Genomic DNA, 25,885 nt, shown 5'->3' with positions numbered 1-25,885 from the left:
TAGCAACCTTCTTCCACCTAACTTACGAGGCAAATATGTGACCAGATTTTACAGAACCGATCCAAATCGCACATCAGGCAAAATCAAACTAACACCACCAGTGGATAGCTACACTATCGTACTACAAGTTTTGACCCTCAGCACTACTCAAACTACACGAGGCTGGTTTTTACACACGTCTTTTCTGGGTGGTGTGGAGTGCTCAAATGGCGGTTTCAGGCCTTGTGAAGGACCTGGCTTGGCAAGAGTCAGTGGTTTACTGGTGGACAGCCTTATAATGTTGGCCAGACGTGTTCTCTGCTGATTTTGCTACATATCAGCCACTAAGGAGCCAGCACAGCCCTGTAATCTGGTGTCTGGACTCCAATCGTGGTCTGCCTCCATTTTGAGGTCTAACTTTTGCCCTCCCCGCCACCCCCCAGCCTCCACCCCTTTGTGAGCACTCGTGATACTACTTCGCTCGTCCAACTGCTCAGATTTTCTATCTTATTTGGCGGGAAACTGTACAAGCAGCTACAAGTACTGGAAGTGGCTTGAAAGGTAACAGATTGATGCATCTTTTGTGTAAATTTCATACGCGTGCTTGCTATCCTTGGAGAGTTATGCTGGCTTGAATTCTTTAAAACCGTTTATCTCGGAACTTCTAATGTGCGATTTGGATCGTTTTTCCAAAATCCAGTCACATATAATCTTTCAATAGCTGATCGTGGATGATGGCTTTTAGCAGCAGTAAGTGTCTTACGAACAATAATATCGAACTGGGCAATCTCTGCCTTGGTCCAATCCACAATACCAAAACCATAGGATAGTAAAGGGATACAAAAACTGTTAGTTGCCCTGACTGACTTTAAACTGACCACAAAGCAGAGACCCCCACACTAGTTTCAAACGTCTGTGCAGTTCAGCAGTTATAATTGACTTATTGCAAGCATGATCAATACCTCCTGCCTCAGGAAACCCCAAATATCGATACGTTTGACCATAATCAAGCTCATTAATTTCACTTTCTAAAGTTTGTACAGGTCCCGTCAAAATTAATTTGCCCCTCCTTGCAGACAGCTTGGCACATTTCTGATAACCAAACTGCATGCCAATGTCATCAGAAAACTTCTTAACATGGTCCACAAGAGTCCGTAAACCGTTATCATCCCGAGCAAACAACTTGATGCTGCTGCTGCTACTGCTACTGCTACTGCTACTGCTACTGCTACTGCTACTACTACTACTACTTTTCATTAAATGATTAGCATGTACACCAGTACAGACAATTTAACTGACATCATGTTTATAAAACATAAGATGAGCAGTAAAACTACATTAAATTAAGAGGAATTGTTCGAACTGTTCCGATAATTGCCACCTTCTGCAGAAAAGCAAACAGTTTTGGAGAGTAGTTTGGGATCTTCTTCATATGATTAAGACAAACTGATGAAACAACACCGGTGCAATCCAGTACAACAGGTACAATAGTAACTTGCATCCCATACATCTGATGATAGTCAGTTGCCAAGTCACGATATTTTGTCACTTTCTCAACCTCTTTTAACACCACATTAATATAAGCAGAGCATGATATTTCTATAAAATAGATTTGTTTCTTATAATAATCAAACACAACTATGTCAGGACGATTGCTTGAATGATGGTGGTCAGTGAATAAACTAAAATCCCATAGTATCTTCACATCAGACGATTCCAGCACTGGAGGTGGTCTATGGGAGCACCAAGACTGACTAACTCTTGGGAATGAATAAGCTCTCATTAAGTGCCAGTGAATAGCAGCAGCAATCAGATTGTGATGATGGAGGTAGGCAGTCGGCACTACTACTACTGCTACTACTACTGCTACTACTACTACTACTACTACTAAAGTATAAAATGAGGGAGGGAGAGTGTCGAACTGTGCTATAGGGTGTGAAAAATGAGCCTGTAAAGTAACCCGTATACCTTCATTTCCTCTCATAAACCTGACCACTGTTAATTGCCCAGATTTAACATGTTACTAGCTCAATGCGAGTGGTCCACATGTAACTGTAATGACTGAAACTCCATTTAGATGTGTCAGTTTCGTTAGTAGAACTGTTGAGGCAGCAGATGGCGACCTTGATGAAATCTTGAATGAAGACGTCATGTGAGAGGCCATCACGCAAAGCACAGCCCATGTGGAACTGAATTCATCTAATGCAGCATCAGTGTTCATTGTGATGTTTGCCTTCCAGGTTAGCTGCCTGTGTCTTTCAAGTTCCCCTGTGAGATGTGCCATACTTTTCTCGAGTGCACTGTTCTTTCACTCAGTAGCTTCAGTTTCTCCACAGTGTATGCGCATGTGCACTGCTAGTCACCAATCAACACAAATCACCGAGTCGTTTGAATGATGCCATAGGACTTGTAAGCTCATTTTTCAGAGTATAACACAGTCCTCCCCCATTATATACTCTTGCTACTACTTTACTACTAGTGTTGCAACGATATGAGATTTTGCCGATATTCCGATAACCAATATTGAATAATATTTTCACGCCGATAAACGAACCCGATCCGATATAGCACAGCATGTCTATTTAGTAGCAATTTTTACTAGATATTTGATTGTGAAGGACCAATTTAACTGGTTTATAGCGGCAGCATTGCTACAACAACAGTTGACAGTACACTGAAGTAATAAATAAATGCAATTCACCTGAATTGTCGTTATTAAAATTTTTACCATTAACCTACCATCACAGCCATTTCTTGGCCGCCACCTTGGATTTCACATCTTTTTTCACCTTAACCTTTTTTAGGGGCCACACCTTTTTTTACAGCTTGGCTGTTTTCGATTAGATATCACTTCTTTTTGTATTTGTATACCCCAAAGCTGGCCATAGGCTGACTTTGGGGCTTTTTTAACCTATCCTATTTCTTTACCACAGGAAGAATAAAAAGACAGAGCAGATTTTTAATACTTCAACTGTTTTTTGATTTTATCAATAATTATTTATTACATGTCTATTATTCCCTACTGGATAACTTGTTCACAGCTGATCTTTCTACTAAGGGACTTGAAATGTAGCTAAACTCTCTACAGGTTGATTTGTTTGTAGCTGCACTCTCTACAGGGTGATTTGTTTGCATCTGAACTCTCTACAGGTTGATTTGTTTGTAGCAGAAATCTCTTGTTTCAAACTGATTTCACTGTAGGGTAACTTGTTTGTAGCTTAACTCTCTACAGGATGGTTTCTTTGTGGCTGAACTCTCTACAGAGTGATGTTTTGTGACTTGTTTGTAGCAAAATTCTCTACAGAGTGACTTGTATGTAGCTGAATTCTCTACAGAGTGACTTAATTGTAGCTGAACATTGTATAAACTATAAAGTGACTTGTCTGTAGCTGAAATCTCTACAGGGTTACTTGTTTGCAGCTGATCTCTATAGGTTAACTTGTTTGTATAGATGAACTCTCTACAGGGTAGTTTCTTTGTAGCTGAACTCTCTCCACAGTGACTTGTTTGTAGCTGAATTCTCTAGAGAGTGTAGCCAAACTCTCCACAGGGTGCATGACTTGTTTATAGCTGAACTCTCTTCAGTGTGACTTGTAATGTTCTGATTCTTCTGAATCACTACAGCGATATATCTGTAGCTGAACTCTCTATAGGGTGACTTGCTTCTTGCTGAACTGTCTATAAGATTAACTGTTTGCAGCTGAACTCCCTACAGAATAACTTGCAATGTAATAGAATTCTATAATGGAGTAAATAAATTAGCCGAATGCTCTATTAGGGTGACTGTTCTATTAGAGTATCTCGATCTCGCATATGTTACACGTAGTTGGCTTTGGAATCATAACTCAGTGGTTTGTAATCCGATTCTTCTGTACTACTGCAAGGACTTTCTATGATGATTATTCCAGCTACACACCGATTTTCAGCTCACTGTTCTAAGCGGTTTGCCTAGTAGGCGTGAAAACTAATAGTTTTTTATTCATAAAAATTGATCGCGTAATTGTGACACAGGTTGGGTTTTGTGTCATATCTCGATGGCCTTTAACTGGATTCCTTTCAAACCACAAAAAGGCACTCCTACGATAGTTACTCCATCTACATAGCAATTTTCAGCTCATTCCTTCAAGCGGTTTACCCTGTGGGCGTGACAGACCTTCGACCTTATTTTACGCAAATAATCGGTCATAACTCGGTGAATGTTCATCAGATTCCTACCAAACTTGGTACTCAGATTCGCCTTAATGAGCCCTTTAAGTGTGCCAAATTTCAGCCCGATTGGAGCATAAATTCATGTTTTATGGCGGATTTTGCAAAGTGTGCGAAAAGAAGTAGTAGAAGAAAAAAAACGAAGAAAAAACCCTAACTTTGGCTGATTGTATCTCGGAAATGGCTGGAGCGATTTTCTTCAAATTTGGAATGTGGACTCCCCTACCTAGCCGACGCTTCTGTAGCAACTTTGGTTCCAATCAGATAAGGAATCACGGAGCTACAAAGGTGTGAAAATCGCGTTTACTTTCTTCCTGTAAATATACTCACAGTGTGGCGTGCCGGCTTCTTGGGCCACACGACACACTACCGTGTGTCTTGATTCAATGCATTTGTAAATATCACTTGGTGCACATGAGCATATCTTTCTAAACAAATACAGTATCTGCATCTGCTACCGTTTTCATTGTGGTGCCGATCTGATACCAATATACAAAAAACACAGCCGATATATGAATCTTCCGATAACTGATCCAATTATCAGTGCAGCACTAATTACTACTACTACTACCACAAACTGATTAACCTATTTACCAGTAAATACTTTGTTGACCTTATTAAGGAGGTGGCTGCAATTTTGTACACACCTCAGGTATTTATAAACAAGAATCCATAAGTGAGGGAAGTGTCTAACCTTCACTACTTACGCAGTACAGCTATATTAGTGATACAACAGCCAACAAGTGAGGAATGATAGGATTCCTATCATTCTAAATCATACAACTGTTTAAAAATACAATCTACAGTACACAATCTGGCACATACAGTAATTCCAGAATATGGTAACTTACACGATCAAGAAAAACAGCACCAATCTGTGAACGATACATGTCTGCAGGTATAATGCAAGACTCCAACTGCATAAGAAACTTTTTTTGAAATGCTATGATTTCCAAAATGTTAGAAAATATAGCCTCTATTCTTTCTGGACTAAACAAATGAGGGTAGGAAATACACCGCTGCATGTAGCCCTGTGAATAAAATCACTACCATTATTTATATTACAAGGTACAGCAACAATTGCATACAGAAAACAACACAAAGAGTTTTACACATTACCTCAACAACATCTTCTAAATATTTCACGTAAGTTCGCTCTGTTGAGACTATCTCCTCTACTATTTTAGCTCGATATTCTGACCGTGACAGTTTCTTATCCAGTAGTCCTTCAGTTGATGCTCGACGAACAGTTTTCCTAGCACTTCTAGTTGGTGTGACATTTTTACCATCACTTGAATCGAGACGCTGAAGTTCAAGCAAACTTGCTTCTTCAGCACCGGTGTTAACTGGCACTTCTGGTTCTTGCCCTACTCTAATCTGTAAAATATAGTTAAATAGCGCAAGTTAATTGTGATGCAGTATATATCAGAACTGAGGAACTTAGATTGTTTGGCCATACAACTAACCAGTGTGTATAAAGTACACAGAAAAATTTGGAATTTTCAACTAGAGCAGGGACCATAGCACATCAATAAAAAGTACTGAAACAAGCTGGAGTAGTGCACGATATTAAATAACAGTAAAGCAATAAGAAGTGTTATATCACTACTGTGGTAAGGATATAACGGAAATGCACAGTAGGGATATAAGACTTCTTATTGTTTTATCGTGATTTAATATTGTGATTTACAGTAATATCATGCACTACTCCAGCTTGTTTTAGTACTTTTTATCGATGTGCTATGCTAGTTGAAAATTCCAAATTTTTCTTTGTACTTTTTTTGTAAATAATTATTATGACTGGTGAACCCACGCATACCGCATCTGAAATGGCGCTGCGCGCCCCAGCTATATCGTCTGAAACGTGAAGTATCCATTATGCTTCGTTGTCAGCAATGTTCAATCAAGACCTGTTCGAAAAGCACCTCTGCAACTCACGCATACCAAAAGAAAGAAATGGTGCCGCGCCCCCCAGTTATATCAATTATCATCTAAAAAGTGAAGTATTCATTATGCTTCATTGTCAGCTATGTTCGACCCGTTGCACAGCAGTACAAATCAAAAACTGTTCGAAAAGCACCTCTGCAATCGAAGTAACCACTATCAAAAATACAGACCGAAAGGAAGCCATCACGTTCTACCGCCAAATCGACACTTTTCCCTGTCAGCAAAGATGAATGGCACACAAAGGAGAACACTGGCAAGTCCATGAAGAATGCATTGTACGTACTGTGGTATGCCAAAAGGCACCTCTTGGGGCAAAGCAACATCGAACAGTGAAAAAATCAAGTCTGTAGCCTTAGCCGTTATCGAGTTACATTTGTCTGAGGAATCAGTCAGTCAGTCAGTTACTTACTCAGTCAGTCAGTAGAAAATTCCGTTAAATAAATTATTTTTAAAATTCCGTAGCAACTTGTTGAAAGCATTTCGGGTTGATCTGAAAGCTTAGTTTTACCTAACCAATACTGCCTCATTGTCGTCGGGGAAAATTGAGGCTGTTTTTTGGGTTATTTTATTTCGTGGGCCACGCCTACTCCTTTGTGGTCCCTACTATACACTACTATCGTAGTGTATGATACTGATACAAATTTGAGACAAAATTTTGCTTCTTGTATGGTCTAGCTTCTAATCCACAAAGTATTTATCGTCAAAAACGTACTTTATATCCTACAAGCAACCTTGAAAAGGTTTCCTCTAATTTTCTCTAAGTGTACAATCTATGTATAGCTGACAAAAAAAAACACAACCCACTTAATAATGTTAAATAGTATCATTTCCACTTGCATTCCATCCATATCATAATATACATGTATACTTAACTTACTGCATGATATGCATATGGATATCCTACTGTAATTTCAAAGTAGCAGCACATTCTACTAGTAACTGCAGTTGAGATTAAAAAGTTGTAACACACTTATGAGGGATCTGGATATGACTAAAATATATGCATGGCTCTTGAAATTGAGGGACAGTGAGTATATATGATGATGAGAGATGGAAATTACCTGTCAGTGATTGAAATTGGTAGTGGATTAGGCATTTACATGTACAATGCCAAACCCAACTACTTGTGAATGCTGACAAAGGAGACAAGACAATTTACTCAACAATCAAAGGTAAATCATACTTGGCCATGGTGCTTGTTATTAGAGACTTGTTTAGTGTTTAGGGAAGGATTTCATGGAATGTGTGAAGTTATACATTATATATGATAAGCGTAGCCACAAACTGTGGTATACAGTGGAACCTCTCTTAATGGACTTCCCACCTCCATAATGCAGACAATTTCCTTTGGTCCAGAATATTTCCATACCCCCAATTTGTACACTACAAAACCTCTGAAAGCGGAACCTCTCTATTCCGTATTGCGGACAATCCTAGAATAGACAAATTTCATAATAAATCACGTGACGCCCAGACGGGGCAAGCTCGGTTACATGGCTACCACGAATTGTGGTTTGGAAGGTGGTTTACGAGGTGAATTCCCAGCAACTGAAACAGTTTGTACGCCAATTAATTCGTGGACAGTTGAAGCGTTGAAAAAATACTTAAGGGAACGCGGTGGTCGTATTAGCGGAAGAAAACACGAACTTTTGGAAAGGTAAGCAGAGACTACTTCTCTTAAAATAAACTGTACGGGCTGGATATTTTTGGTTCTACACAAGTAATTATGAAACCCGTTACTAACTAGCAATATTTGTACTCATTAAGGGCAAGGTTCTACCACCATAATGTGGAAGCAGCGAAAGGAAAGTCCAGGACAGCAACACCTGTTGGCAGTGTTGTAGCTAGTCATATTTCTCCACCTGTTTGGCCTGCAACTGGATGGTCCACCTCACCGACAGAATTCCCAACTGTTACAACAAATGTAATCCTGAAACACCTGCTGAAGACCGGAAAAAAGTCCCTGGTAAAGAATCATTGTATGTTATAATGTTATTTTTGAGCTCTTGTAGGTAGTGACAATGTTGTTGTTGTACAGAAACCTCTGAGAAGAGGTTATGATTTCTTTTTCTGGGGCTATTTGCATGAAGTTAAGATCCACAAGGAGGAGGACATGTGGTATGTGCAATCAAAATGTTGGGCATCACAACAAAAATCTGTGAAATATAATCAGAAAGTAATGATATCAAATGAAGGTGTGGAGTACGCAGCCTATTATTCTTGTCCAGCAGGCAGAAATGGGGGATTTTGCCAGCATGTTTTTGCTCTACTACTTGTTCTTGAGAAATATTGTCTCAAGACGACAGAAGTAAGTAATGAATTACCAGGCCCACAGTCGTGTACATCTGTAAAACAAACTTGGGGACCAAGGAAGCGTGATGTTGATCCCAAACCAATTATGCAGACAACTGTTGAGCGTGCAAAGGGTGAAACAGAACGTAAAAAATGGCTATAAAATGCTCATTGTATGAAGCAAGAGATGAAGTGACACAAAAAGTAACTGCTGACGATATTATAACTTTCAAAAACTCATTAGAAACAAGTAGCCGTTTGTTTAGTATTTTGCCAGAAGTAGATACTGATGTTACATTTACCAGGACTCAGTTTGGACTAGTACCACAGGGCAGTGTACTGTCATGCCACTTACCTGTAGTGTCAACACCATCTGATACTCAACCACCTGAACTAGTTACTGAACAATTATCCCATTCACAACCACAAACAATCATTGATGCTGGCAAGCAGATGTTACCCTTTTGTGACCATGTAAATTGCACACTATTGCCAATGGCAGTAATATCACTCAATGAATCATGTCAAATAGAGCAAGCAACACTAGGACAGCATAACTGTGATTTGTGGAAAGAATACCATACCATTACTCTTACTTCTTCTAACTTTAAGCGTATTTGTAGCCGAGAAAAATCTATATCAGATTCATTTGTGGGTTCTTTACTAAATCCCCCTGACTTGAGTCACTTGCCTGCAATACAACATGGTAGGTACTATGAAGGTGTGGCAGCTAGTTCATATCTTGCAATGCATGTGAACAATGGAATTCCTATTTCAATGAGAACTTGCGGTCTAGTATTGCATACCAAGTACAGGTTCTTGGGTGCTAGCCCTGACCGTCTAGTCAATGTTAATGGAAGCTGGGGACTACTAGAAATAAAGTGTCCATATTCAGTCTTTGGACAGACAGTCACACAAGCATGCAGTAATCCTCACTTTTGTTGTAAACTAGTAGAGGGAAGGCCACAGTTGAAGCAAGATCATGAATACATGTACCAGATTCAAGGTCAGCTTGCCATTACTGGAATAGAATGGTGTGACCTGATGGTATGGTTTGGATTTCTTCCAGCACAGATGCACATACAGGATTACATACAGCAGTACTTTCTGGGAACAGTATGTTACCTACCTTGCATTCTTTCCATTATAACATATATGCCTTGAAATGTTTGTATTATAGGTATATAATTATACAGAAACACATGTAAACTTGTTTTTTATTTACTTATTTTTTAATTTTTTAATGCTTTACAGCACAAGTGTTGTGTTGTGAGTATATCAGTTAATGTATAATAAGTTTATGTGGGTTCTTCATCAATAATAGGTCCACGAAAGTTTGTCAACATACAGCATACTGTCCAAATTTGGTTGAGAGATCCAGCAGTTACTAATGGTATAACACCTTGTAATATGTTGTAACGACACTTGACCTGGCCTATAACTCTTTCCACATGTATACGAATCCGTGCAATAGTTTGTGTTTTATGTACGTCAGTGATTCTTAATGGAGTTGATCCTTTAAAAGGAGGAATATTTAACAATAAACCATGTGAAACTAGTACATGTAGGTCCTGTATATCAAACCTTTTGTCTGCCATAATGGACTTTCCTCTGGGCACATTTCTAAGCAACTCAAGAAATCCACTCTGCTTGGTGAGTTCCCTGTCACTAATCGATCCTGTGTACAACTGACTTACAAAAATTATTGCATCGTTAGGTGCAACTGCTAGTAATCCCTTGAGCAGGGTTCTGCCCACACTGGTCAGCAGTGGTTCAAAATGACCAGTACCTCTAAAAACCGACCAGTACCCTCTTAAATCCGACCAGTACAATTCTTACATATATCACTGATACACGTGCAAAATACTCTAATATAACACACAACATATCAGTTCATATTAACTTTAGGCCACCACTCAGGAATTTCTGGGCAGAAACCTGCTTGAGTGTTGTGTGGGATTTGTAAGATGAATAACATTGAGACTGTAAACAAAGAGATGCAGGAACCTCACACATCAGCTCAGTAGCATCAATAATACAAAATGTCGTAGGGTATGCTTCCTTAAAAACCACTGGCATGCTTTTTTCTACAGAGACACTTGATGGCCACAATGGTAAAAGTCCTAGCCTCAAGTACATAAAGTTAATCCATCTTGTAAAAACCCGGGAGACAGTTGCTTCGCTAATGTTAAAACGTGTCGACAGGTCACGTTCAAAGAGGTTTAACCTTAATCTCATGAGAACAAGCAAAAACTGATCCTCTAAGCAAAGCAAATGCTTGGGGCCAGAACCCCTGCTTTGAACATGGTTATCTACCTGAGCTTGTTCTGCTGTTATCATGTGATAAGGGTTCAAGAAGTTGAAGCATGTAATAAACTGGTCTGCATTAACCCAGTATAGTACTCTAGATCTGAATTTCCCTTCCTGTTAGTCTGTTTGTGCAGATTCTCCTGTTCTACTAAGTGGCGATATGACAGTTGTTGCTCTTGCTGCAGCTCCAAAACTTTGGCTGTCTCCTTAACTACTTCATTCTTAGCCTTAACTACTTCATTCTTAGCCTTATCTAATTCACTGTCAGCCTTCTTCAACGCTTCTTCTAAATGTTGGGTGTAAGTTGGAGGTCCATATACAGGCAGTGGGCCCGTATATCGGATTAAGGTACGACAAGGTATCTTGGCCTGTACAACACGAAACGAAAACAATGAGGGAACAGCACCATTCTTCAGCCGTTTAAGTCTCTTCGTAGTGTTAAATGAAGAAGCTAGTCCCTCAGCTAGTCTACCTTGACGCTGACCCACTGTATAGTCTGATGGCACGAAGTGAGCACTGCACACTACTGTATTATTCGTGACTTTAAATGTTGGTCCTTCATCCCGTTGTATAGCCATTATCCACTTCTTCTTTAGTTCTGCGGTCTTAGGGAAAGTGTGATACGATAGTTCCGGGTTCTTGTTCCGTCTATTAGTGCACTGAGGAACGCAACAGTGGTCATGAGTTGGCATTGCAAAACTACGAGACAAAATTTCATTATCACCAAGAAACAATATTTTGTGGTTGCCCCGTTTCGAACATATTCGGTTATTATGAAATTTGTCTATTGGTGAAGTAATATTACTGAAATGGGTGCCTGAAAATGAAGCGGACAAGAATGCAGTTGCCATGACCACCGGAAGTTGGAGAACACATTCCCTACCATTTAGCTCTGCTTTTGTCACAGTTCATTCAAAGATACTTTAACAAAGGCACATGTAAAGTTACAGGTGACAAGCTTAACCGAGGAGCTGGATACCTTACGTATATCGTCTGTATGGTCCCTTTCATCGCTTGCTTAAAAACACGTATGAAGAACTTACAGAATAAATCACTTGTAACATTGCAATGTAGCTAGTAATGTGTCCATTCTTAGAGGTACATTTATACACTGTGAGAATCTATGAGAAGTGCACCGTTCGATTATTTTGTTTATGGAGAATGCTGGTTGCCATCCTGAGGATTTAGTTGGCAAATACAGCAACATCAAGATAGCATTTCTACCTGCAAATACAACAGCAGTTCTTCAGCCTCTTGATCTTGGGGTATCAAAACTTTCAAAGTATATTATCGTAAGCTTTTGCTATACCATGTACTTTCCCAAGTTGAGGAATGTTTCTCGGCTTATGATGTTGTACAATCAGTAAACATTCTTAAGTCCATCAGGTGGATTGCTCAAGCATGGCAAATGGTATCATCAGATACTGTCAAGAAATGCTTCCACAGAGCAGATATTCTAACAAAACAGTTTAATGTGGTCACTAGAGGCAGCGACAGTGATGAAGACCCATTTGAGGATTTAGATAACAGTGTTGATGCAGCAGATTTACAAAGCTTAATAGAGCAGGTCAACCCCATCCAGGAGCATTGTTCAGTTGATGAGTTTATTAATACTGACAATGAGATCCCCAGTGTGTGATGACACATTTAGTGAAACATGGGAAACACCTAGGATCAATGATGATGGAAGTGAACAACCGGTCTTGAATGATGACAATATCAATGAAGATGATACAGGTGACATAGAAATAGTTTCTAAGGTGAAAACGTATCCAGAAGTAGTTCAAGCATTAGAAGATGTTGCTTTCTTCTTGGAGAGAAAAGCTCATCCAGACGTGGCTATAGAATCATCTAAGCTCAGTAATGAAGTTGTACGCCTCCACTGCCCTGTACTACAAAGCACAAAGCAATCCCCACTGGATGACTTTTTCTAGTGTGTAACTATATTGAAGTAGTGTGTACAGTATATGCTTTTCAACATTGGATGACTCTTGTGAGACTATATATTAGCTAGCTATTCCGCATGCTTACATACTGGATAATTTTTCTGGTGTGTGATATCACTTGTATATAATACTCTTATCTGTATTGGATAACTGTCTGTATAGTGTGTGAATATAATACAGCGTAATTATTATACTGAACTATTGTATATGCTTCAATGATGTACAATACAAAAAAAAAAAAACTCTGAATTACTGAAACCTCTATAATAAGGACAAATATGTTTGGTCCAGAATAGAGAAGTTCCACTGTATCACCTACATGTAGTTAAACTAGTCAGTGAATATAATAAACATTTAATTTCCCTCCAAAGCTATTCTATTATTACAGTACACCTGGCAGAGAAACACTAATCAATTAAAACTGTCACACCAGTACACCTGTAGCCACAAATAATGGATTGGTACTGTATCGGCTCTTTAAGGTACAGATTGGTACAGATTGGTACAACTTACCTTATCAGCATGCATAGTACAATGGTTTGAAGAAATTGCATGATCTTAAAAACAATTTGATATTGAAAGGGGTATAGTCGTTATTATCTAAAACATCTGTGAAACGTATATTAAAGCTATTTTCATCACCCAGTTTTTTCTACAGTGCACTATGGTATTGTATTCTTACATGTACTTAATGACTGATTACTAGTTGTGCACTTACTCTAACATAGCTGGCAGGAAACCATCCTGAAATTTCATTGATGTAGCCCAGCCACCAATCATCACGAGTCATGTCTATCACCTCTATAACATCGTTAGCAGAAAACTTCAAGTCGCCATCTTCAGTAGACACATAGTCAAATACTGCATCAGCATACACCAGTGTAGTCTCCATTACATCCTTTAGATGTTATGCAATTGGGTAACAATGTATACAATTATTAGCTCACCTCTTTGATTTCTTCTATATTTCTTTTAGTTTGTACAATTTGAATAATCTGATTAGCATCATTATAGCTACATGATCTTGGCCTATACTGAGACTGGGATTTGGCTTGTGACTGACGTTGAGGCATTGTACGACCTTTTATCGTAGCAGGACTCAACTCAGAATTTAAAGGAGCCAATTCATCTCCTTCGTTTTCTTCATCATAGCTATCAAATGAACCACTTGAATCGTAAGAGCTTTCTCCAGAGGCTCTTTTATTTAAATTAGGACTATCAGTAACCATAACAGTTAATCCACTGGTTTTATTAGTGTTAGGTACTAAATCTGGAGCCACCGCATCATAGATCTCATCTTCATTGTTGACAGCTATTGTTGGTGTACCATCTGTGACACTTGTAGTAGAAGAATTAGCTACCATATCATAGATATCGTCAAACCAGCCACTGCTGTCCTCAAAGTTCTGTGTAAACGATCCAAGACTTTCAGTTGATTTTTTGACTTCTCTTTGGTTTTCTAAACTACAGCTTGCAGCTTGAGTAACATTCTTTATTTCAGGACCAAGGTCATTGAGTGATGCGTGTGCAATTGTTGCATCAGCATTAGTAGATTCTTGTGCTGGTGGTGATTTCCAGTTATTTTGAATTACAGTGCAATCGTCATACTCTTCATCACCTACAATATGGATAGGATCTGGAAGACTATACTCTAATTCTGGAGGCACAGAGCCTTTTTTCTTCATTGCTTGCCTAGAACTTTTCTTCCTAGCTAAACTATGACCTAAGGATGATGCCCTTGGTCTGATGTGTTCAATTTCTTCAGTGTTTTCTGTTGATTTCTCTGTAGATTTGTCTACAGATTTCTTTCGTCTGTCTGATTTTTTACGACTAAAAATACCAAGTGAAAATTTAGATTTTTCCTTTTTGTGCTCACTAGGAGTTTCACCACCAGATTCTACAAAACTGTTTGGCCTAGATGCATCACTGCCCACATCAGTAACATTCTCTGACCTACTACTGAGTATACTAACAGCTGAATGAGATGGTGCCAGTGAACTATTACTGCTTGCAAGTTCTTTAGAACTATGCAACTGCGGAGAAGAACTTCCTCTAGGTGGTAATGTAGTTACTTGTGGGGACCCCGACCTAGATCTGTGTGATATATCCTTATCAATAGGAGGAGAATTTGGTTTGTCTTCTAGGCTAACTAGGGAACTGCGAGGTCTTCTTGGTGGTAAAGGAGGTGGAGAATTGCCATTATCTTGAAGAGATTCTTGTTCAACTGCTGATTGCTTACTGCGACCCCTTTCCTCACTGTTCTGACCATCTAACCACTGATCTTCAAAACCACTTTCTACAGTTGTCGCCTCTATGAGTTTTGGTGACTCCTCAACCAAATGCCTTGGCAAGTCATGTATCATTTTCTCCTCTATCATGGTATCTGATCGTGGTGGTAATGGAGGTGGAGCAAGATCTGCAAAGTTTATTACATCTTCTGTACTTGATTCAGTTTGTAGCACATCTTCAGTGCTTGATATTGTCTCCAGTTGCTCTCTGTTGTTAATTTCATCATAAAATGCAGGCTCTATTGCAACATCACTTGGTATATCAATTTTGTCATAGTAAGCTTCTATTCCTAAACCAGAATCTCGACAGCCAAAATCTTTATCCACGGCCCTCTGGAAACGGGCAACTCTACTCTGCCGTGGACTCTGGGTCAGTTCCACAACTTCAATGTCATCGTCACTGCTGCTCTGAAGTTCACTTTGCTTAACACCAGTGTCTCCCATTTCATGTATGTTGCCATAATTCATTTCAGCCATGGTTTCTTCAACATATTGGAGCTGAGGAGATTGTCCTACTTCTTTGATTTGCTGCAGTTGAAGGGAAGGAGATTTGGACAACTTTTTAGCATTTTCTTGACATGGTATAATGTCTATATCTGAAAAATGCATACACTGTGACCCTTCTGAAGACGCTTTATGGCCAACTTGAGGGAACAGGACATCATCATAGATATCATCAGCAGTGTGAACCTCAGGCTCATTGGAGGTAGTAAGCTTCATTGAACCTGCAGTAGTATTACTATGTTCCATGTCATCATATATATCATCAGCAGTGAGAGTTACAGGTTCAACCTCATTGGAGGTAATAAGCTTCATTGAGCCTGCAGCAGTACTACTATGTTCCACGTCATCATATATATCATCAGCAGTGAGAGTTACAGGTTCAGCCTCATTGGAGGTAGTAGGCTTCATTGACCTTGTAGCACTATTACTATGTACTACGTCATCATATATATCATCAGCAGCGAGGGTTACAGGTTCCACATGGCTAGTAGTACCTATTGTGTTTGTAGCTGTGTTTTGCACCACAACATCATCATATATATCATCAGCAGTATGAACTGCAGGTTCCACTTCACTGGAGCAAGGCTTGAGATCTGGTAATTCCACAGTAGTACTCTGCACATTATCACTGACTTTATTATTGCTGTCTGCAATGTGTTCAATATCACTGATATGTTCATCTTTAGTAGGTGGAACTTCATGTACAAAAACACTCTGTGCTAAAGTGCCATTCTTTATACAGGGTGCATCATGAACTGTTTTATTAATCAGTGGAGCATTTTTAGACTCAGTGGTTGAACTTTCAAAAGGTAAAGGCATAGATGAGGCAACCACAACTGGTACAGAAGTAATTCCATCCTTTTGTATATTGTTACCTTCCTTTCCATTTGGATAATTTGAAGGGTCAATAACTGAAGGAAGAATAGCATTCTTGCTATGGTCCATTAAATGAATGACATCATCATATATTTCATCATCAACTGTGCCATGGCTTGTGTTTTCTGGAGTTTTAACTTTATCTATGGAAACAGTATCAACATTATTGGAGGTTTCTGTAACTGTCTGATTCACCGAAGTGCTGACAGGTGTTTGATTGCATGTGTATGTTGTTTCTTGCTGAGCTTGGTCATCAATGAATTCTTTACAAATTGGAAAATCGTTTATTTCTGCTGGCTTAGGAGGAAGTACTGGAGAACTTAGCTTTCTGCTAGAGGCCTCTGCACTATCTACTTTAGGTGCAACGTTTTGCTTCCCAACTGCTTTTGATGCTGACTTTGATGCAGTTGACTTTGAATTGGTTGACTTTGATGTAGTTTTAGGTGGTGGCTTTGGCTTTACAGGAAGTGGCATAGATGCCTTGCCAGACAATCTGGTTGCAGATTTAGAAGGAATACCACTCTTAGCATTGGTGACAAATTTACGTGTGGTTTTAGGGCTTTCAATTTTACCACTATCACTCTTTGGGCTAGGTGATCTACTGTCAATGCTCGATTTACATAATCCTGAAGCCTGACTTAGTCCTGCTTTGCTTGTGGTTGTCTTTCCATTCATAACTTTACGTTGAGGTGATTGCTTTATATCTACTTTAGGTTCAGTCTTTGGTTTCGTACTTGCTATAGGTGGCTTCAGAGAACGTGACAATGATTTACTATCTTGAGAACGTGATAATGATTTACTATCTTGAGAATGTGATAATGATTTACCATCTTGAGAACGTGATAATGATTTACCATCTTGAGATCTTCCTGAACTTGACCTACTTACTGGTTTTGAAATTCTACTAGTTGTTTTTGATGTAGAGGTTGCAGTTGGTTTAGGTTTAACTGATGGCTTACTAGGTGTACGTAAGCCAGAAGTTTTAGCAGGCACACTCGTTTTGGTATCAGTTGGCTTGCTGGAAACTGCGGGTCGACTTTTAGTTGAGCTTTTAGAGGCACTTGATTGTGCAATAGAACTGCTTGCTGCACTGTGAGATGGTGATGAAAGTTTACTGGATTTAAACTCACTAGTAATTTGAGATGATTCTTGTGTAACCTGTTTACCTGATAAACGTGATCTCCCAATAGTGCCACTTTTGTCTTGTACTGTAGGTTCCTTGCACTGAAACATGGACATTCTGCTAGCAATGAGGTGACTGGGTGAAGTTAATGAAGATTTCCGAACTGGAGGTTCTGGTATCTCCATAGGAGTTATAGTTGGTGTAGGTTCAGAAGTTATCTGAGTTGAAGTTGGAGAAATAGATCTTGCTTTGGTTGGTGGTAATGGCTTTACATCCGATGGCTGTTTCTTATCTTGAGACCTTGATAAACTACTACGACGATTAGGGACAGGAGGCTATAGACAGCAAGACAACAGCTATAATGATTGTTTACAAAGCACATACTACACATATTAATAAATAAGAACCTGTACTTATTTATTACGTGCATATGTAAGTATGTACATACAGTGTATGTACAGGGCTGTATATGCATACTGTATATACTGTACACAAAAAAGTATACTCATAACTAGTTCTCTGCATACTGTATTTACACATATACACCATTTCCGATTTTGCATATACTGTATTATGTATTCTGTTACTTATATTTGACTGTTGTCTGTTTGGACCCATGCGTACATCTTTAACTTCTATGTAATGATCTTTTATATGACTATACAATGTTAGATACTCTCCTTTCCATATTAACACTTGCTATAATGCTACTGTAGAATTACAACTATAGTATCTTCTCAACTGTTTTGTAGTTCTTGCAAAATTTCTGCTATGGTTGATTTCACCTCTTGATGGTAGCCTTGAAAGCTACAATTTTTTACAGATGGACTGTTTTGAGTTCAAACATGAAATATAAATGAATACACAAATTGCCATGGAGTTTCACAGTAATACGTAGTACAATAAAAATATTACACAAAATGACCTTTTGGGTTAGAATACTATTTTCCTACAAGTATATATAGTACAATATTTCGCGTCATTATCATCTCAAACACATGACATAACAAAGAATAATCGATTTACAGTGCCACAAACAAACAGTGTATGTGTACTGTATCTCTCACAATGTTCTCTTTAAATTACAATTTGAACTACAGCTGGTATCAAGTACTACTGGTTACCATTTCTAGTCAAGTTCATGGCCACATGGAATTTACAGTACAGCCATGTGAACATATTGTGTTACCAATAAGAATGTGTGTTGTTCATAAATTTATATAGCGTATGTACATTCTGGAAGCCTGCATCTTTACTATTGGGCACAGCTGAAAAACAGCTTTAGTTGATGCTGACTCCCTGTTGAAATAACCATTTTAAGGGTTTGTAGTGACAAAAGCATTACACCAAAAAGTCTCTACAGCATGTATTAGGCAAACTCTTGAATAACACTTGATAACCTTGAGGGATTATATTTCACTGGTATACCTACGTACTGCATTCATAGCTTCATGTCTGCTAGCTAGTATAACAAGGTAAGAAAACAGTAGGGCACACTGTATGTAGGGAATTCACCTATTACCTAGTACAATGGTAACACTTCACTAGATATAGTGTTTCATTTTAGTGTGCTTTGGAAATTTAATAGAGTTTGGCTTATATACATGTAGTTGGCACTTATGGCTGATGAACCATAATAGAAAAGCAGTGTGTGAGTGCGTGCACATGTGTGTGTGTGTGTGTGTGTGTGTGTGTGTGTGTGTGTGTGTGTGTGTGTGTGTGTGTGTGTGTGTGTGTGTGTGTGTGTGTGTGTGTGTGTGTGTGTGTGTTAGGGCTGGGACAAATATTGAAATTTACCTTCAAACATTCGCTAATAAAATGTTCGAACATTCAAAGCTTTGGTGTTAGCTTGCAAGTTACAGGTTTTCTTGTATTTATGCACATATTTCTTAAGTTTTATCTTTCTAAACCTATTTAGTAAGTTTGTAAGCATTTGGAAAGTGCATAGTAGCAGTACTGATTGACACGATCAATCAATTGCAAATGGGCGTGTCCGCTATACTGCAATCATGCATAAGGAAACACCAACTAATGGCTAAAAGGATGTTTTCCATGCATTATCTATCACTTTATAGGGTGTTTTAAGGCTGCAACTATGATAGCAACTAGCAAGCTGAACTGCAATGATTTTAAAGTGGGCGTGGCACACGAAGATTGGTCGCGAAGAGATGAACATTGATCATGCAAGAAGAATAAGCAGCTGCAATAAAGATAACGACGTTTATTTGTAATTCTTTTGTAGACTATAAGTGCATTACGAAGCTTCGAGGGATACATTTATAATTCGATTTATTTAAGCTTCGAGCCCATGAAACATTCGAAGCTTCGTCCCAGCCCTAGTGTGTGTGTGCGTGCGTGTGTGTGTGTGTGTGTGTATGTGTGTGCGTGCATCAGTGCACTCATGTATGTGACATCACAACCAACACTGGTCTAGGTTCCATGCTTAGTTCAAGCTGTTAAATGGGGACCTGATGTCAACTGGGGAAGCAGCCCACCCAGCTGTGACATGAATGGATACCTGGTGTTAACTGAGAAAGCAAATACCAACTCTCCATGTCTCACACAATGGGTGAAAGTCAAAGTAGGACTTTGGGTCAACATGCCTTCACCTTTGAGACATGGCACAGTCTCCTACAGGTTACTAGTTCTCCCTTACATGTGCTGACTCATAGGAACATATCTGAATAGTACTAGTGCTGGTGTGTAGGTGTGACCGTGTTTGGTTTTGCCTCTCTGTGTGTGCGTGTGTGTGTATGCAACCAACCTTCTCATGGTGTGCCTGGTAACATGCCACTCTGGTGGTGTGGCTAATGGTAGCAGCTTTAGCCCTGACTGTACGGTGGAGACCAGGGTGCCCTTGAGTTGGCCTTGCAAGCCAACAACAAGGTTAACACCGTGGTCAATTGCATCAGGTCCCCGTTACTGTCAGTGGCCCTTGGAAGTCCATACCTAACTAAATGGCTTGTAATTAAGTTACCCAGCGTCCCTTGGCTAGGTGGGTGGGTGTCTCCCATGGGGGTGGGGGACCAGATCAAAGAAGAATCTGGGACAGGTAGTCAAGTAGTGTGTATGTTCATGTGTGAAGCAAGTGCATACATGCGTCCAAGTGCTGAACTACCTAAAGCATAGTGAACAGTACAGTGTATCTCAACAGTATTTATAGTACTTAACTGTAGAAAACCAATACTGCACTATAGCTAGCCACATCCTTCATAATCAAAGGATGTATACAAACTAGCCAGTGAGTGCTATTTAATTATCATCTAATGAACTTATCATAGACAACATGACTAACACAATTTCCCTGGAGACAATCAACCAAATGGTGCATAAAACCAATCTAGGAAGGGCTTATAGCACTTTGTTACCAAACCACAAAGGCTATAATTACAGACAGAACTGTGAGAAACAGAAACATCCAGTATTACACATATCATGCAATAATGGCTTGTAATGGCTTGTAAGTGGGCATTAGTTGGAGAAACACACATCAATTTCGGATAGCAGGGTGTAATACTGGTTTTACTGAAACCAGCCACAGACATATGCATGTACAGTACGCACTACGCAGCTTGAATATTTTGCTCAACAGGGAGAAGAGCCACCAGACAAATGTGAGTTTTATCAAGAATATTACGAACTCTTGGTTTTATCTCTATTGTACCAAGTTTAATAATCGTTAGTTAGTGTTGATAGCTGGCAAGGTCCAGTAGTTAACAAAGTGAGCATGACAAAGCAGCACACAGACTTACCTGATAATCAACACAAATAAAGGGCATGCAATAACATCATGTTTCTAGAAATAGTTATTTTTATTTCACCTGTTGGCTATCATATCAGTCCTGGCTCCTAATCAGTGATCCCTTATACTTGTAGATTTACTAGCCTGGTCACCACACCTTTTCCCCCAAATACCTCACACATATGGGGTCTGGGCATGAGACTACGTAAGAAGTGTATGTAATGTAGCTACACGTCAGTCCATGATAACCTCCATTCATGTACAGAGGCAAACTTTACACAGAGGTATGTACACTATAGCACCATACGTACCCTCAGTCTCAACAATTCATTACTCACTCTTCTTTGAGTACCATTACATGTTAAATGCATGACCATGCATGATTCCAGGTACAGTTACAGCAACTACAGGTGTATAGTTATGGTATTCATATAGTAAACGTTTCAATTGACTAATGACATGAGTACAGACAGTACTGTAGCTGTAAAATTGACTGATATATCCACTAGCAGCTGTATACAACTAGTGCCACTATCATTGAAATAATGCCTACAAATTCATTATTGCATTATTTCATGCATTATCTAACATGTTCAGTACACTTTGTGTAGTGTAATTACAAATTTGTAATACTGTATATCAAGGTATTACAGTGGTCGTAACAATAACCATAATATGTTTGATTTCGTATACTACAAGTATCATATAACGTGAAAATAATAGCTAAGAATTTTTTTTGAAGATATGTGAGATTTGTGTTAAGTAGTTGGGTTTCCACAGTTAATGAATCTCATAAACTTCTCAATAATACAGGATTAATGCATGCATGCAAAACATACTGTAGCTTTTAAACATTTTCTTGGGTAAATTTTCAATAGCCTATTCCTTACATATTCTGAAATGTTTTAATTTTGGTCAAAATCTTAAACATTAATATATTACAGTATGTGTTGATTTTCTAATTCCAATCAAGTCCTTTGTGTGTTCTACAGTAAATTTTGGTTTCAAAGTAGCGTGTAATTTACTAGCTGCATGCTCACGAAGAACTTTGTGCTGGTTGATTTTAGCACACACTGCAAAGCTTTTAGCCAAAGCAATGGGATACTACTATATCCCTTGTGCCATCAGAGCACTTTGCTAATCTGGGTACCATCACCATGTACAAAGACTAATTCTTTACAAGGGCACACCAAATGTACATCTTTAAAAAGCTGACACACCACCTTAAGCTCTATTCAGACTATGAATGCGAGTAGAGCTTGCACAACATTTCTTTTCACATGCATGTAACTCTAATACAAAATGGTGGATTGGACAGATGCATTGATGGACAGATAGACACTATAGAGGACATACACAATGCTACACACTACAAGGTTTATGCATAGCATACCTAAACCATTAAATAAGTTCTTATCACAATAAATATTGCAATCTACACAGCTCTATGACGTCTCGGCTGGTACAGTAAAATCCCGTTAAGGAAGCTTTGGCCTGTGTTTTCTAAATTCATCATACAAAAGTGCTAACTGCTACTACATGGATTCCCGCCTATCAAAATGGCTTCTATTGAACTGATAGATTAATAGTTAAGAGATGTGATGCCATGACTGCACCCATCATTTGACATGCCTAAGCTTTATATCACTGCGCATTTAAAATTTTATATCATGAGTCAAATGTACTATTTACATATAGCCACTCTTTTAAACAACTCACAGGCACTTGCTAGTACGTACAATTTCCAGTTTTATTAGTATGCTCACATCTAAACTAGAGAGATAAAATACAGAAGGGGATTGAATGAACATTTTGCATGCTACTGCAGCATTGACATACAACCAACACCAAGAAACAGAAGCCTACAAATTATTTGTTGCATATGTTCTTATTGAGATTCAAGTAAAGGAAATCACAAGAGACACAAAACAGACTACCCCATAAGGCAAAGATATATCTCAAGTTTTTCAAGGCTGCCATAGCCATTGCTAGTAACAATAGCTTCGTACTTCTGGTATTCCAAAAATTACGTGTTACAATTGTTTACTGTCACCATAGAGCTAGACCCATACAAATTCCATCAATAAGGTGACACCTTATGCATTGGCCTCTACTGAGAATTAGTTATTTATTAGCAAAAACCATCAAGGGGAAATGCTTATGTTCAAAAAGTATAGTCAACAAAATCTTACAACAAAATCATAGTCCTCAACACACATTAATTATCCTAAAGCCTTTTGATTTGTTCATCGGGATGGCAAATGCTCGGTGGGAAGTAACATACACTGATGCCAGTATAATACAGCTGACAGTAGTTTTCTATATATCACACAAGTGCTGATATCAACGATATGAAAAAATTCTTTAACAATTATTCACTGTGGTACATAAGTTACAAGTCAACACACTCCCCAGTGAAATGGCCACTTACATCTGTACATATAGCCACTCTACAACTACGCAAAATATGTTATATAGCAATTTAATGACCACTAAAACATACGTACAGGGTGTGTGAGTGTCCCAATGTATCTGTACTGTTACTTACCGGTAGAGAATTTCGTTTTGTAGCAATGTATTCTGGCTTGGGTTTGGCATTGACTTGTTCACTGCGGTGTCGAAGTCGACCAGACAATTCCAGGTTCCGAACTCTTTTCTGGACCCAGTTATCCTGAGAGGACTGTTGTGAGTTATCACTATTCATCATGGCCTATTGAATATCCGAATAATACGATACACTACTACGACATTTAAAGCAGAAAAGATCGATTTCTGAAATACAATGTTATTCTTTTGACGCCCAATCGCCCACTCTACTACTGAGGCAATAAGTCTGGTAGTCTCGTGCACAGCCGGGCTCGCGCCAGTCCTGGAGTTTTTTAATAGTCTGGCGCCGCCCACCCCTTCGCAAAAAGCATAGATAACTTTGAGGATAACTTTGTAAGGTCTGGGCGGACAGCGCCAGACCACCACCAGATCAGAGATGGGGGCTGGGTGCAATCAGAGACTGGGTTTTTGATTTAATTGTTTTCTTACTTTCTTTACATCTTCAAAAAAAAAAAAAAAAAAAAAAGACCAGATGGGGGCTCGGGTTTTACTTTGCACGGCGCTTACCGGGAATTTCAGTTCCGTTTGAAATTACACTGTTTGCGTGATGACATCAACCAGTTCAAAACAACTTGTTACCGACATCATCACGCAAAAAACGCCTGTTTTCAAACGGGTTTCGCTCGGGGTTTCGTTACTTTCACATCGTCTGATGCCCTACGTAAAATTACGTAACAACACTGCGCTTTAGGCGCTTTTATAAAATAATAATTATTAAGCACACTGACACGCTTTATCAAACCTCGATTCTGGGGAGAGGTGACAGCAGCCAGTGGCCTGTGATGACGTGCTACTAAGGGGTCTGCCAGGATAACAGAAGTGAGTTATGTATGCATGAGTATGTATCACATCACCACCAAGATCACCACTGTTTGCCTGGTTGTAATGTTTTATGGCTACAATGCTATGAACAGAATTCTAACATAGACATGGTGATAATTCCTTTAGTCCAGATATATTTCAACTTGCCTTGGTCAATTATAGTAGAGGGGCAGAGGCTTAGATTACCCCTTGCAGTGGTGTTGATAGTTTTGCAGTGTTGGTAGTTGAACTAGACCTACAGAATCGCCTTCCCCTTAGAATTGCCTGTGAACATAACTACGTAGCTAATGGATAATACTATAGTACAATTTCTGAAACAATATTAACTGTAAATTTACAACAGGAAAATTTTTACAAAAGTAAAATTTGACAAATTGGTTAATTTGTCCAATAAGCAACTCAAAAGTCAGTGTTTAGATTATTTTTTGCTTTTCATCAAATTTTATTTCGTCAAAGCTGATTAATAATATTGTGAATTCTTCAAATTTTTCTTTCGTCAGTACTTCCTGTTGTATCTGTAAAACTTTGTTAAATATCTGCATACCTAATCATCTGTGCACGCTGTTTGCCTTTCATTTGTGACAGTTAGCTATAGTGTGTGGGTCATGCCATTCTACAGGTGTATGTTATATATTACTCCACCATTACTGAAGCTCAAAGCAGCCACTGAAATGGGGGTTACTATTCAGTGGACTGGACTACTGGACTGGAACACTGGACTGGACTACTGGACTGACATATTTTTTGGTTTTTACACATTCTGAGGTTGGTTTTATTGAGTCTTGCCAGTAAGAACCCTTTGGGTACCTGCAGCCCACTTCTAAACACTGAAGACAAACAGTGGAATATGCGAAAACTGTCTCTTAATAATTTTGCTACTGTTCATTATGCCACTATACAACACTTATTCCTTACCTGGTGTGTAGTAATGCTACAGGCAGTGCAGGGAACTGAATATGACAGCAATAGTTAACCAGCGATCAACTAGCCAGTAGACAATCTTTCGAGATGTCCTTGAGGAGCAAGCTAGTCTCGCCAGCATGGCCAGACCTCTCTAGTCAGTGCAGGGGCTTACCAATTAGAGATTTTTCAACATGGGCGCTTATAATCTTTATTTGATAAGCCCTACACTGAAACAGCAAGACTAGTGAGAGCAAGACTAATGAGACTAGCTTGCTCCTCAAGCTTGCTCTAAGGATATATCTTGAAGGATATTGTCTACTGGCTAGTTGATTGCTGGTTA

At 38.9% G+C, this 25,885-nt stretch overlaps 2 protein-coding genes across 2 annotated transcripts in view; both read right to left on the bottom strand.

The window, feature by feature from the left end:
• Window positions 1-24,041, bottom strand: part of LOC136241230 (serine-rich adhesin for platelets-like) — a 41,130-nt gene extending 17,089 nt beyond the window's left edge. Inside the window, exons 1-5 of the mRNA XM_066032413.1 lie at window positions 23,762-24,041; window positions 13,628-17,806; window positions 13,399-13,578; window positions 5,305-5,562; window positions 5,037-5,216 (exon numbers count right to left, since the gene is read on the bottom strand). Of these exons, the coding sequence (XP_065888485.1) occupies window positions 5,037-5,216; window positions 5,305-5,562; window positions 13,399-13,578; window positions 13,628-17,806; window positions 23,762-23,920 (4,956 nt within the window). The 5' untranslated portion in view covers window positions 23,921-24,041. The remainder of the gene's footprint in view (window positions 1-5,036; window positions 5,217-5,304; window positions 5,563-13,398; window positions 13,579-13,627; window positions 17,807-23,761) is intronic.
• LOC136241234 (THAP domain-containing protein 2-like) lies at window positions 9,624-12,466 on the bottom strand. The gene is made up of 2 exons (XM_066032425.1): window positions 10,009-12,466; window positions 9,624-9,940 (listed from the first exon to the last, which is right to left on the bottom strand). Exon 1 carries the CDS (start codon window positions 11,583-11,585, stop codon window positions 10,776-10,778), a length of 810 nt encoding a protein of 269 aa, XP_065888497.1. The 5' UTR covers window positions 11,586-12,466; the 3' UTR covers window positions 9,624-9,940; window positions 10,009-10,775.
• Window positions 24,042-25,885: the final 1,844 nt, after the last annotated feature.

Source organism: Dysidea avara, chromosome 12 (assembly GCF_963678975.1).
Source record: "Dysidea avara chromosome 12, odDysAvar1.4, whole genome shotgun sequence".
NCBI lineage: Eukaryota > Metazoa > Porifera > Demospongiae > Dictyoceratida > Dysideidae > Dysidea > Dysidea avara.
This window is presented reverse-complemented; position numbering and strand designations above follow the sequence as displayed.